Here is a 15174-nt window from a genome sequence, read left to right as displayed (position 1 = left end):
TCTTATGTAGTGACAGGTGCATCTTAGCACATGGTCTTTGTAAAAGTTACCCTTAGTGAATACTTTTCACAATTCAGCAATTCACAATCATGAACACATGCTCTTAGTGACAGGTGACTCTTAGCACCAAGCTTATGTAACACATACTCTTAGTGACAGGTGCCCCTTAGCACATGCTCTTATTGATGAACTGCCCCGTAACCCACGCTTATAGTGACAGGAGGACCTCAACATTAGATCTTACTGAAATGTGCCCTTAAGACTGCTCCTGGTAACAGAAGTTCCTGACACAAGCTCTCAGTCAGATCTGACTCTTTACACATGCTTTTAGTGACAGGTGCCCCTTAACACATCCCTCATAGAAACAGTTACCATATAAATACTCCAGCAGTGACTTCTGCTGCTACTACATCTATCAACCTTCTCTTACATCATATAAGTGTTTTTCACTATTTCGACGAATTCAATTATATAGAAAATTCAATTGCACAAAACACCTCAAAGAATTTACATTAGAAGATCATCAAATACTGTAACTGTTTCGAAGTGCAGTGGAATTCCCCTGATTTCAGAACCTGATATAAATGCAAAGAGTAACCCTTGTGTGTAAGTTGAAAAAGAAATTATTCATTAAACATCTGATTTCTTGCAATTACATAAAGAAAAGCCTTTAAAATTGTCCGCATTGGGACAGAATATCTCTGTGTTTACCTATCATGCCCAGAGTTTGCAGATCCTGGCGTGGGAAGTGATAGCGGTCAAAGCTTGACCGTCTGCTCCGGGACTGCTGGGACTGGGATGAATGTGACTGGTGTGAGCTCATGCCGGAGACGTGCGAACGATTGTCACTGTCACTGCGAAACTGGGTCCCGGAGTCTCGATCCTTCATCAGTAATTCATGTTGTTCACGGTTGATATCGCCATTCTCTGCCTTCACTGTAAAAAGAAGGACAAAAATTTAATTTCAAGAAACTATTTCTTTTCTTATCCCTTATTATCATCCTTCTTTCCATCGCCTGATACAGCAAAGATGCAGAATAATACATACATACATACATACATACAAACATTTGTATAGCGCCGATATCCAGTACAACTGCTCAAAGGCGCTTATATTGTCTTGGGAAAAAAGAACTACTTGGTTTTTTGGGCAACTAGCCAAAAACAATATTGTGACAAGAGTCAGGTGAACGGACGTGATCAGGTTTCTTAAACAAAGTGAAAAGTGGTAGGTTTTAAATATAAAGGTAATTTAATTGTGATCTTCCCAATAAGCCTTTTCAAGGACTGATGGTGGAAACATATTGATTTGGGAATTCCTCAAGGGACCCAATCATCCACACAGTGCTAACACAACGTACGTCAGTTATAACACAGACATATCACACAGCTTTTTTCTCGCATACATACTTTATATCGGGACCTAATTCAGCCACTATAAAGTCTTCAGAGACACTGGTAATCAACTTGCACATTTTCCACTGCTCCGGGTAATAGACACTAGCCCAGCTTTCCTGTCCATGATGCTGACACCATCCAAATTTTTCATTCCTAAATGATTTTCTACTATGTTCATGAAAAATAGGAATTAATGCTTTTATGTGTGATCTCGTTTCTTTTGGGTTAGACTCAACATTTCGCCAAAGAATCCACATATTTTCACAAATTGACTTAAAAAGTCATAAAACTTTTGAAAAACTGAGAAATAATTTGATCAGTATCAATACCTTATCCAATAGGCCCTACCTTTTTCTGATTTTGATAGGTTTGAAAATTGCAAGTGTGTTGATGTGTAGAAACCCAGATCATAAGACGCCCAGGGGAGTGATAACTCTGGGCATGTATACACGGAGAAGTACACAACACTGATGAGGGAGTATAAGCTCATTTCAAACTGGAAAATGATATTCCTCAGGGAATTACCATGGAAACAAAAGATTAGTAAATGACTTTAAATAATATTGATTGTTGGCAAGATTTAATCTAAATAAACAACAAAACCAATTGGTTTTCTTCCACTGGAATATTTTTGTCGACAGCCAATGTTAGGTGTGCTGAAGCATGTCTATGTCCCATAATGCACTACTCACTGAGCCCCTTCCTCTTCTTCCTCTGTAGCAGCAGACGGTAACTGCAGAATGCCGTGAGGGAGATGACCAGGGCTAAGTATGCACCAGCAATGCACACTGCGATGATGATGGTCTTCATCATGTTGAAACTTTCAACCTCATCTGCAGCCGAAGGAAATAGTAGCGTCCAATCAAAAAGTATAATTCCAATATTAAAATACTCCATCTCAGATTACAGAATTCCATCTCCTACAGCATAATGCTACACTCATAATGTTTGTAATACAACAAAATGCCCCAGGAGTTGATTGACTGTTGTTGTTTAATGGCATACAGCAATATTCCAGCTTTATGGCGACAGTCTGTAAATAATCACGTCTGGACAAGACAATCCAGTGATCAACATCATGAACATCCATCTACACAACTGGCGCACGATGACATGTGTCAACCAAGTCGGCGAGCCTGACCACCCGATCCTGTTAGTCACCTCCTACGACAAGCATGGGGTACTGAAGACCAATTATAACCCGGATCTTCACTGGTCTGCCCCAGAAGACAAGAGGCTCGTTGACGTGGCGGTGTGGCTCACCTGTGATTCGAAGGTAGACTTCGGCACGGACGACACCTGCTGTATTGTTGGCAGCACAACCATATTTCCCTTTGTCCTCCATGAACACCTTCTCAATCAGGATGGTGCCATTTGGGAACACCTGCAAGACAAGACATGGGTAACATCTTTATAACACCTACTTAACACAAGGGAACACCTGGCAGGACAAGACATGGGTAACATCTTTATAACACCTACTTAACACCAGGGAACACCTGGCAGGACAAGACATGGGTAACATCTTTAAAACACCTACTTAACACCAGGGAACACCTGGCAGGACAAGACATGGGTAACATCTTTAAAACACCTACTTAACACCAGGGAACACCTGGCATGACAAGACATGGGTAACATCTTTAAAACACCTACTTAACACCAGGGAACACCTGGCAGGACAAGACATGGGTAACATCTTTATAACACCTACTTAACATCTGAGAACATATGGCAGGACAAGGCATGGGTAACATCTTTAAAACACCTGCTTAACATCTGAGAACATATCGCAGGACAAGGCATGGGTAACATCTTTAAAACACCTACTTAACACCAGGGAACACCTGGCAGGACAAGACATGGGTAACATCTTTATAACACCTACTTAACATCTGAGAACATATGGCAGGACAAGGCATGGGTAACATCTTTAAAACACCTGCTTAACATCTGAGAACATATGGCAGGACAAGACATGGGTAACATCTTTATAACACCTACTTAACATCTGAGAACAAATAGCAGGACAAGGCATGGGTAACTTCTTTGCAACACCTACTCAACACCTGACAGGACAAGGCACAGGTAACATCTTTGAAACACCTACTTAACACCAGGGAACACATGGCAGGACATGGCATGGGTAACATCTTTATAACACCTACTTAACACCAGGGAACACCTGGCAGGACAAGACATGGGTAACATCTTTAAAACACCTACTTAACACCAGGGAACACATGGCAGGACATGACATGGGTAACATCTTTGAAACACCTACTTAACACCAGGGAACACATGGCAGGACAAGACATGGGTAACATCTTTGAAACACCTACTTAACACCAGGGAACACATGGCAGGACAAGACATGGGTAACATCTTTGATAACACCTACTTAACACCTGGGAACATATGGCAGGACAAGACATGGGTAACATCTTTAAAACACCTACTTAACACCAGGGAACACCTGGCAGGACAAGACATGGGTAACATCTTTAAAACACCTACTTAACACCAGGGAACACCTGGCAGGACAAGACATGGGTAACATCTTTAAAACACCTACTTAACACCAGGGAACACATGGCAGGACAAGACATGGGTAACATCTTTATAACACCTACTTAACACCAGAGAACACATGGCAGGACAAGGCATGGGTAACATCTTTGAAACACCTGCTTAACACCAGAGAACACATGGCAGGACAAGACATGGGTAACATCTTTGAAACACCTACTTAACACCAGGGAACACCTGGCAGGATAAGGCATGGGTAACATCTTTATAACACCTACTTAACATCTGAGAACATATGGCAGGACAAGGCATGGGTAACATCTTTAAAACACCTACTTAACACCAGGGAACACCTGGCAGGACAAGACATGGGTAACATCTTTAAAACACCTACTTAACACCAGGGAACACCTGGCAGGACAAGATATTGGTAACATCTTTAAAACACCTACTTAACACCAGGGAACACCTGGCAGGACAAGACATGGGTAACATCTTTAAAACACCTACTTAACATCTGAGAACAAATAGCAGGACAAGGCATGGGTAACTTCTTTGCAACACCTACTCAACACCTGACAGGACAAGGCACAGGTAACATCTTTGAAACACCTACTTAACACCAGGGAACACATGGCAGGACATGGCATGGGTAACATCTTTGAAACACCTACTTAACACCAGGGAACACATGGCAGGATAAGGCATGGGTAACATCTTTGAAACACCTACTTAACAGGGAAAGACATGGTAACACCTACTTAACAGGGACATGGCATGGGTAACATCTTTGAAACACCTATCTTAACACTAGGAATTCTTATAACACCTGGCAGGAGGTTAAACAGGCATGGGTAACATCTTTGTAACACCTAAGTTTACTGGAATAATCAGTACTCTCCCACAAGATGAACACCTGGGTATGTATGATAGAGTTGGTAACATCTGAATAATCATCAAAGATTAATGATCACATGGCTGACATGTTGTTGACAACATTCTTTACACTGGAATAACAGTACTCTCCCCTCTGATCTTTACACTGGAGGGATCAGACTTAACATCTGGAAACATATCTGAGGTTAAACAGATAAGCAATACACTCAACTTCTTTAAAGAAAATGCTTCAGGGAATACATGGTATGAAAGATGCCCTTATGATCTTTACACTGGAATACTCCATCAGTACTCTCCCACAAGATGCCTGCCTGACTCAGTCAGCGAGACAGAAGTAAGAATGGGTCTATTAGCAGAGTATGTTCAATAGACGTAATCCCATGACAAATGGAACACCTTCTACCTCATTAAAGGTGAGGGCACATTACCTATTTAATCATGCTCAATATTCCAGGGTCTAGAAACCGGCACACTATAGGATTCTGACTGACCCAGTCAGTTTATAGTCTCACCTTGTATCTCGGGGACTCGAGGGGGATGAGATCCCCATTCCGCTCCCAGACGACCTGGGGTTTGGGGTCGCCAAGAGTCAGACAGTGGATCATCACAGAGTGGCCTTCAAATGCTGTTGTGTTTTCAGGACGGATTGCAAACTTGGGACGCTCTGTAGAAAATGTCAGATTGGAGGGTAAACAACAAGATATAATAGCTATTTGTCACAATCTACTAAACAAGCAGTTGAAACAACAACACGAAACAGTTCTGAAACCATGAGAACTGATATTTCTACAATCTTAATTCACAGTTTTCCACATTTTTCATGAATATTTTCCACTTCTTTTATGAACATATCTCTATACAATGTCCCATGTAGAAACGTCCCTATTTCAAGAGTAAATGTGGTAGCAGACGATGTTTACCTCGATATGGAAGTACGCTATTGCAGCTGCGCAGAATTACCGGACGCACGGAATTACCGGACTCGCTTGTAGTGTTCATACAAATATTTTCACAGTTTTCATGCACATAAACCTAACCATGATCAACAGTCTACTCACCAACAACCTTGATGAAGATGGTAGTGTTTATGAACACCTGGCCTGATGTGGCGTGACAGGTGTAGTATCCAGCGTCTGTCATCTGGACATTGCGGAAGAACAGCGTTCCGCGTTCCTGATACACATGATCCAGCGAGTCCAGGTTGGTTGGTCCATGCTTGACCCATGTGATGGCAGGTCTAGTCTCAGCCTCCGCACGACACTCTACCTTTCCATAGCCATGCAGCTCAAGGAGCGTGTTCTGGGGCTGAGGGCTGAACTTCAGCTTCCCTTCAAACAGAATAGAACACTTAGAAGAAATAGAACCAAATTGTGATAACAATAAACGTTTACTGACCCGATGACAGAGATACAGTTTTACAAACCTTAATCTTGTTCTTTGAGAATAACTTACAAGAATACAATGGACAACACTTTCTTTTTATTCTTTATACAACATTTCACAGCTTATTGCTGCTCCTTTATAGGTGAACAACATACAAGTACTGTTGGAATTCCAAATGACAAACCAAATGGCTAAAACTGCCAGTGTTTGACTTACTTTTGACCTTGAGATAGGCTCGACTGGACACAACGATAGGATGACCTTCAGTTGCTGCCACACATGCGTAGTCACCTGCATCTTCAAGAATGACCTTGGACATATGAAGGTCGCCAGACTGCTGATTCATCCTATGGCGTGGAGAACCCTTTGGAAATGGAAAGAATGCCATGTAACATCCTCTGGATACAACTGACCATTGTGCTATAGATCAATCATGTCATTTACAAGCAGTCTGATTGGCTAACAAGGAAAACACACAGGAGTGAGTGAGTGAGTGAATGAGTGAGTGAGGGAGCACTGACCACATGTATGGGGCTGTTGTCCTTGAGCCAGGTGATGGTGGTGACGGGGTAGGGGGTGCCGACCACCTGGCAGTTGAAGTCAACCCCCTCATCCTCCTCCACTTCCTTGGGCTGGGGGGAACGGCTGATGTAGGGTGGCACTGCAAGAAAATATCACACATTTAATCACAGACAGAAATCACAAAATTTCAGCCTCTTTAATCAGTCCATGTGACATTTCAGTAAAGACAATGGCAAACTTATTGAAGACCCTTACTAAACTTATCTAGTGTTCACCCTCATATATTGGGGCGGTGGGGTAGCCTAGTGGTTAAAGCTTTCGCTTGTCACGCTGAAGACCCGGGTTCGATTCCCCACATGGGTACAATGTGTGAAACCCATTTCTGGTGTTCCCTGCGTGATATTGCTGGAATATTTCTAAAAGCGGCGTAAAACCAAACTCATTCACTCACTCACACTCATATCTGAAGGAAAAGGACAGATGACTATATTTAATGGCATCTCCTACAATATCTTTACAAGGTGGAGTCTACTAATGCCTACAGTGAATAATGCCTACAGTGTTAAATAAACAACTTTACGCACCAGTGCTGCTGATTGCACCTGCCTTCAACCTTTCAATAAAGTGGCATGGTCCTATTTCAAAGTGCACTAATGCCTACAGTATATAGAAAACAGTAACTTTCTATGTTGCGAGACATTTTATTTGGTCATTCATATACATATGTACATTCATATACATATCTTTCACATTGTTGTCATATTTTTCTTAATTTTCTTAAACTTTATTCATATCTTTCACATAGTAGTTTGTTTTGAGATAAATAAATTTACATAAATAAACATAATCATTTATTTGGATTAAACAAGAACCTTCACAAGAGCGAAAATGTTGGTGGGCTCTCTGGGCCCGGTCTTGTTGAGATCACGAATGCCAACCCTCGAGATGATTTTTTAGATCCTTGGGCCGCTGGTGTCGTGGTGATTCCATAGTCCGGCTCGGAACCGTGCATGGTCGTCTACCCAGGTGCTGGTGATGTAGTCCTGGAACTCATCCTTCTGTCCAATGGCAGGGACGTCGTCCATGACCTCTATGGGAGGAGGGGGAGTGCTGCTGCTCATCGGACCCATCTGTGGACCTCAGGATCCTGCTGGTAGGCTTCGCTGAAGCCGAGGTTCTGTACTTTCCTCCAGAGAGCCTGGCTGTAGTGGAAATAGCATCCACGGACGTCGCAGTTGGGGAAGATGGTCTCAACAGCGTTGATGGCAGCGATTTCGAAATCCGTCTTGATGACATCAGGCTGAAGGGGCGATCCCGTTGTCTGCTGGATCTTGTCGTTCAGGAGACGTAGCAGGCGTTCATAGGTGCGGCGTTGACGATTCGGCAGTAGACAGAAGACAAACTGGGTCATCTTCCCTCCGACTAGGCCATGGATGACGTACAGCTGATCCCAGAGAGGAGGACAGGAGTAGAAGGTGCCATCCATGTAGAGGGTGTCCACTTCTTGCAGGAGGGTCAGGCGGTCACTTGTGGCGTCATCAATGCAGAGGACGGGCAGTCCATCTGTAGTCTCCCTGAAGAAGTCGGGTAGATTCACCTCGCTGAGCGTCTGGGGAAGTGGCGGCATCATCTTCCGTCTCTGCTTGTAGAGTCCACTCTTCATAGAATGGAACGACTTGACTGTTGCTGCTTCACCTCGGTCAAGTCGGGAAATCTCCTCATCGTAGATCACCTGAACTGGCGTCGTCTCAGTCTGTACCCGCTGCCTCAGGGAACTGGCAATCTTCAGGGCTACCTGGTCTTCTTGTGGGTGGTTGTGTGGGGTCTGATTCGAACAAACTGTCCGACTGTCATTACACTTGCCAAAGCAGCCACCTTGAACACACTTCCAGTGTACACCGCGTCTGTCGCCTGTTGTTGTTGAGTCTGTAGCGGTATCCTCCAAGAGTACCTGCTGTCCTCCTTTCTGTGATGTGAAGTATTCGACTTTCTTGGGATTTGCCATGATTTGCAATGAAGATTTGTATCACAAGCATTTTAAAGCAATACATTTCCTTCTCCCTTTAATAATCTCTCAATTAATTACTCTATTCTTCAATTTTAAAGCAATACATTTCCTTCTCCCTTTAATAATCTCTCTATTAGAACTAAATGCGTATGGAATTATCAAAACAAAAGCTAGCTAACGATTTAATACTCTTGATCTTACTCTTTACTCTCCTTGCTGGCCTCCCCTAATCCCTTTGTAGGCAATAGTGCACACTAAGTGGAACAATCTACTTGTGTGCAGGTAAGCGTATCGCTGTCACTGCAAACGTTGTAGCTATTATTCCCTGTAGGCATTATTCACTGTAGGCATTAGTAGACCTAACCCTTTACAAGTACTTCATTGGACATGAACACCACAAACATTATCAAAGACTGAATATTATACTATTAAATATGTTAAGCATCTTTGTACTCTGGTACCATTCTAATTTACACAAGAAATATGGTTTCAATGGGTGTTTGGTAGACACATGTGCCATTAGGGGTTACTTGGGTCATCAGAATATGTTAGTCAAGAAAATATGAATATGGATCTTTATCATATTTTCATAACTACTTCAAAAGATAAATCTTCATTATTATTTATTTCTCATAGTCTCTACATGTCTCATCAAGTTGATGTGATTCATAACTTGTCATATATCATCACATTCTGTTTTCATTATCACTTTGTTCCTGCACATCTCGACACAGGAAACTGCCTGGCAGCTCTTCCAATCACCTCCCCAAGGAAGTGAACGGTAAAAGTGCCCCAGATGAGTGACAGGTCGTAGGTCATGACTAGCAGGCCTACTTTGTCTTTGCAATAAATGCTGATGTTTGTAAACTTTATGCTTTGTCAGACACAAACATCCTTTGAAGGTGACAATAAATTCTGGGCTCCTGACAAACTACCATTGACATTCTGCATTCATTTACAAGACAACACTACATACTCTCAGCTTGAGAGGCAGAGTTATCATAATAAAAATGTCATTTTACTGTTAAATATACAAATGTAGCTTCTGGCTAGGAACTTAAAGAGCATGTTACGGCCGAGGATACCATCCGTTACTTCTCTCTATTTCACTCCATTCAACAGACATTGTTCAATAACATAATCTTTAAACAAATACTTCCAGTGAGTTAACAAAAATCAACTTAATTATTAAAACACAAGCTTAAACCATAAGACCAAAAAGGTTTTGAACTGACAACAAAAACATATTAAACTATTCTACAAAAAACAAACAATTTTTTAAAGAAAATAATAAAATTTAAAACGATTTCTGTGGATACCATGGCCACCAAAACGGGCTAAACATTCTCAAACACATTTTGAATAGAGTGTTTCATATTTTAAAGAGGCCTTTCCCTCATCAACACATCTCAACATTCCTCGAGAGCTGCCGACATCTTCAATCATTCAACAGACATGTCCAGTGAGTTAACAAAAATCAACTTAAATTATTAAAACACAATTCCTAACATGACAACAAAAACATATTAAACTATTCTACAAAAAAACAAACAATTTTTTAAAGCAGCTGTGATGGTATTGTGCATCCAGCACTTTAAAACATCACAAACCTCAGCTCCTATATTAAGTCACTAAAGTTTCTGTTAATGTGCACTTTCAAACACATTTTGAATAGAGTGTTTCATATTTTAAACATCATCAACATCTCAAACAGGATCTTCAATCCAGAGGAATAAAGCCTTGATGGTATTGTGCATATTCCAGCAACCATCCTAAAGTAAAACAAAATCAATGTAAACCCCCATTTTACAAATGTTTTGTCAGTTTAATATTATATTTTTACATATGGTAATTGATCTGAGTAAACAGATGCAACTACAGCCAGAACAGGCTTCGGTATAGAGTTCGCACATAAATGTTAAGAGTCTGTTAAAATGTTATATGTTCTGAAGTGAAGCAAGATGCAGAGTTTATCTCTACAGATAGTAACGAGATGAAGCCAGAAAGGAAAGGACATTTGTATTATGTTTCATTTGAACAAGTAACACACATCACATGTAGACAGAGCGTTCGCCTCCATCCAGCAGTCAAACTGTCTCCCCACAACTCTCTCCCAAAACACATTGATTAAATCTGCATTAAACATCCTCGCCAAACTGCGACAGACGACGACATAATCATTTAACAAATTATTTCCGCGACTGTCGAGAAATCTAAAACAGAAGTAGGTTCTTGTTCAGGATTCCTATACCATACTCAGAATAAAAATGATAATTGCCCAAACAGATCAGTGGAATTTTTAAGAATAATTATTTTCATTACACAGGCGATATGACAATATGTTTTCTCTGCGACAGATGGAATACATCCTGTTAGGAGCAGAGTCTGTGTGATATGATGGAATCTGAACCGTACTGCTCATATTCCCAGCTGACATAACATATTTATCCACCAGAAACATTCCTAAGGGGGATCAGGTGTGAGGTGCATCCCTCAGCCATTACTTTAGAGATACTATTACAAAGATACTACTAATATACCTAACAAAGCTTAAACTTGTTTTTTGTTCTCTCCAAATATTACACGGATGGTGTTGTAAACATACCAGTCCTTTAACGACAAGACACAATTCTTTCCTGTAACTATGGTTAATTAGTCATGGCGTGGCACTAGGAATATGGAGGAATCGGTAGTCATTAACTTTTTCTAATGAGTATAAAACCATTAGGCTAAACCCTTAAACACTTTATCTCTCTTCACAACACCTCTATCTATCTCACTACATCACACCTCTTTATATCTCTCGGGTACGCAAGTCCCAAAAACTTTCAAAGTAAAATTTTCACGCCCTGTGTTTTTAAACGTAGTATTCTTGTCATTTTAATTTGTGGCTAAATTTTCCTACAATCGCCAACAGCTGAAGGGATGGTGTAAATCCAGCTAGGGTCCATGCAGGTAGCAAAAGTAATGTAAGTCCCCATGGTTCCTAGTATGGTGATCTACCTTCAGTTGTTGGCGATCTATAGCCCGTTTTTATATTGTACTGTCTTCGTAAATAAAAATAGTTTTACATGTTCATGCTAGTTTTAGACTCCATCTGTGATACTCTAGTTATTTTACAGTCCTTCGATGACTGATTATTTAGCAACTTTAATTTATTGTCTATGTAAAACATTTCTCGTCACTATATGGCTGAAATATTGCCGAGGTGACGTTAAATTCTAACTCACTCACTCTTTATATCTCACTACATATCCTCTTTCCATATGTCTGCATACACTATATCTCTGTATACCATTTCCACCAATCATTTTAAAGTCCTCACTTTCCGGACTCCATTTGTAAAAGATCTCAACAATGATGTCATGTCAATATGGTTTCATATTCATCAAAGAATATCATCACTGTATTCGTTATATGCTTCAACTGCAACTTAATTCAAACATAGAATTACATTACAACTTCATTGAAATAGGTCCATTGATAATGATGAAATGATTTCATCTGGGATAAAACCTCTCGAATTTCTGGAATGTCTCCAATGAACTGTCCAATAAAAATGCCAGCTAGTAGGATCAGTCAGATGTCCTACATATCTTCCATATTTACGTACCCAACAAGTACACAAGCGTTAATCCCCTTGTTTTGATGTGACATGTTTATCCTTACCTGTAAGCACTGCCACCCTGAGAGACTTTCCCAACAATGGAGTGCGGGCAATGGTCTTCAGGACAGACAAATACTTGATTTACTACAGACTAAGGAAACAGAGTCTAAAAATAACATTGCCATAATAATAATGTTGTCCGTGTCTTAACAAAAATTTAGTTCCCCACACAAGAATATTCACGTACATTAAGAATACTAAGATGGTGGCCACACATGCAACACACACGACATGGCTATTTGAGGATCTTCTATTTGATATGGATATTACTGAAGGATTTCAAACCTTAAATTTGCAGTGTTTCAACAGCTCTTGTCTGCCTAGTAACAATACATAATTTCCATGTAAAACAGTTAAGGAATGAGTGAGTGAGTGAGTGAGTTGGGTTTTAGCTTTTAGCAATATTTCAGCAATATCACGGCAGGGGACACCAGAAATGGGCTTCACACATTGTATATATGTAGGGAATCGAACCCAGGTCTTCAGTGTGATAAGCAAACACTTTTACCACTAGGCTACACAACCGCTCTCATGTAAAACAGAATTTGTAACTATTCATTTTCATATATGCAAAACAAAAATGCAGCTTGACCCTGACTGATAAAATTTTCAAACAAAAATTTGAGAAAATGACTGACAAAACTAAGAGATTATAGATTTATGACACATACACAACATGTATCCCCATGTCACAGACCATCCCTAACTGTGAGGATAAACACATAAACTAGCAGGAGGACCATTTGGCAGAAACAAATCACAAGTTTGGTCATTTTCGGGAAAAGAAAAAACAACAAGAGCAGCTGCCCCATGAAGTATTTAGATGGTATTTTTTTCAACTAAGAGTCATAAAACCAACCAGAAAGGTGATGAAAAAAGGTTGTGTATGTATTTTTATGAAGTCAGGGATGTTGAGCATCGCCACTAGCCAGGGTCAGTGATCCATGACGGACCCTCTGTCTTGTATGAGATTAGCATGGCGATGTCATCAGTCTGCTAGAGATGGATCTGGGTTTGTGACCATGGCCGGGGTCCGCTGGTTGTACAGCCACCAGAGGGAGCTATACATTAAGTACGAGGCATAAGCTCTGTCCAGTCATAAATAACACCTCAAGAAAGGGATTTTATGACATTTTTATATTCACTTTCATTGTTTTAAGTTCAGTTTAGCTTTCCGTTCGTGCTGTTGTTTAACATAAACTTCAAATCTTGGGTTATAAGATAAAAGAATTTCATGGACATATTCTAAACCTAGAATTTGGATATTTTTATGTAATAAAACTGAAAAAACATTTAAATTGCCAGACGTTATCTAGGTGATATGGTAATAATTGGTTAACATCTTAATCATTACTCCAAACTTAACTTGTTTACAACTAAAAGAAATTCACAGCTCAAAATATCAGCTATGTTTTTTCATTACATGCATCATAAAATGATAATAAGCACACAATTCCTTATCAACTGGTGACACACACTTACCCCAGGGCATAACATATATTACACATCATTGAAATTAATACTTCTGAACTGAAGTTCAAAACTGTTTTTACATTCATAAATATGACACATGTTTATTACAGCCAGGAGTCTTTCCACAAACCACAAACACCGAGAATCTTGAATTTAAAAAAATACTGCTAAAAATCTCCCCTAGTTACACCCCCAAGTAATGAGCAGTTTGGGAAGCCACCTTTCTGAAGACAATCAGCATGAACACAGGATGCAGCACGATGCAGCGTGATGCAACACAACTTAAAGGGGCCGACTTGTGATAATTACGAGAGAGTCGAGATTTTACATGCAGGTACAGCTGCTGCGTTGGGGGCGTTTGACAAGCCGCGAGATGTACATTGGTCTCCTTGTCTACACAACAGATTAATCTTGAAGATGAGAAGCTGGGGCCAATTATCGTAATAAAAGAAACTTGTTTTTTTTAAGCATCTGAGGTATTTTTAAGAAATGATCGCATCATCAAACAAACCAAACTATTAAACAAATAAGCGTTTATCTAAAAGATTGTATGGAGATTATAGGAACATATTCCCTGGGAACGGTTGGTGATTACTTGTGGAGAGAGTATGAGCTACAGAATATCTTGATTCACTGACATCAGTCCAGAAGCTTTTTTATTGAAAGACATCATTTTTCAGCTTCAACTACAGTATGTAACAGATATGGAGTCTCGACACAAAACATTGTTCACTCTACGGAATACTTCACGTCATGAATATTCACATCTTAATGATTGCTCAACTAGATGGTGTCAGGATTTAGTGCAACATAAAGTTGAGAAAAACATGCTCTGATGAATGTGTTGGCTACAGGTGCATGGAAGGGTCCATTGTTCCTACAGGGAAGACAGGTGAGAGATGGATCATACACATATCCCATATACTGCTAAAAAACCAGATAGGACGAACCTATTCATTCATATCACTACAGTAATCTGTCCATGAGAGATCATGTTGTTACTTAATGTTTTTTAGAATTATAGCCAGATTACAGTTCATTGTTATTCAAGTTAGGAATCGATCGTGAATTGCTGTTCATATTGATGCTATTGTTTTAAACCTGGTACACAAAATTCTGGGATTTCAAACATGGCAAAAAATTCTAAAATCAGAATTGAGTCATAATTCCCATGAGATTTTGAATCCTGTATCACATCTGCAATAATACTTTTGAAAAAAAACAACTAAATTAATCTGTTCTTAAAACACATATTAATAATATAACATACCGGTATATCCATTGGGGACAGATTCCT

At 40.0% G+C, this 15174-nt stretch overlaps 1 protein-coding gene across 1 annotated transcript in view; it reads right to left on the bottom strand.

Annotated features, from left to right (window-relative positions):
• LOC124273687 (inactive tyrosine-protein kinase 7-like) overlaps positions 1-15174 on the bottom strand; it is a 138156-nt gene that overhangs the window by 5630 nt on the left and 117352 nt on the right. The window contains exons 9-15 of the mRNA XM_046708961.1: positions 6729-6868; positions 6424-6571; positions 5883-6152; positions 5337-5488; positions 2662-2782; positions 2091-2231; positions 712-936 (exon numbers count right to left, since the gene is read on the bottom strand). Coding sequence (XP_046564917.1) covers positions 712-936; positions 2091-2231; positions 2662-2782; positions 5337-5488; positions 5883-6152; positions 6424-6571; positions 6729-6868 — 1197 coding nt within the window. The remainder of the gene's footprint in view (positions 1-711; positions 937-2090; positions 2232-2661; positions 2783-5336; positions 5489-5882; positions 6153-6423; positions 6572-6728; positions 6869-15174) is intronic.

The sequence above is a fragment of the Haliotis rubra genome, unplaced genomic scaffold (genome assembly GCF_003918875.1).
Source record: "Haliotis rubra isolate DU_JTF1 unplaced genomic scaffold, ASM391887v1 Scf183, whole genome shotgun sequence".
Lineage (NCBI taxonomy): Eukaryota > Metazoa > Mollusca > Gastropoda > Lepetellida > Haliotidae > Haliotis > Haliotis rubra.
This window is presented reverse-complemented; position numbering and strand designations above follow the sequence as displayed.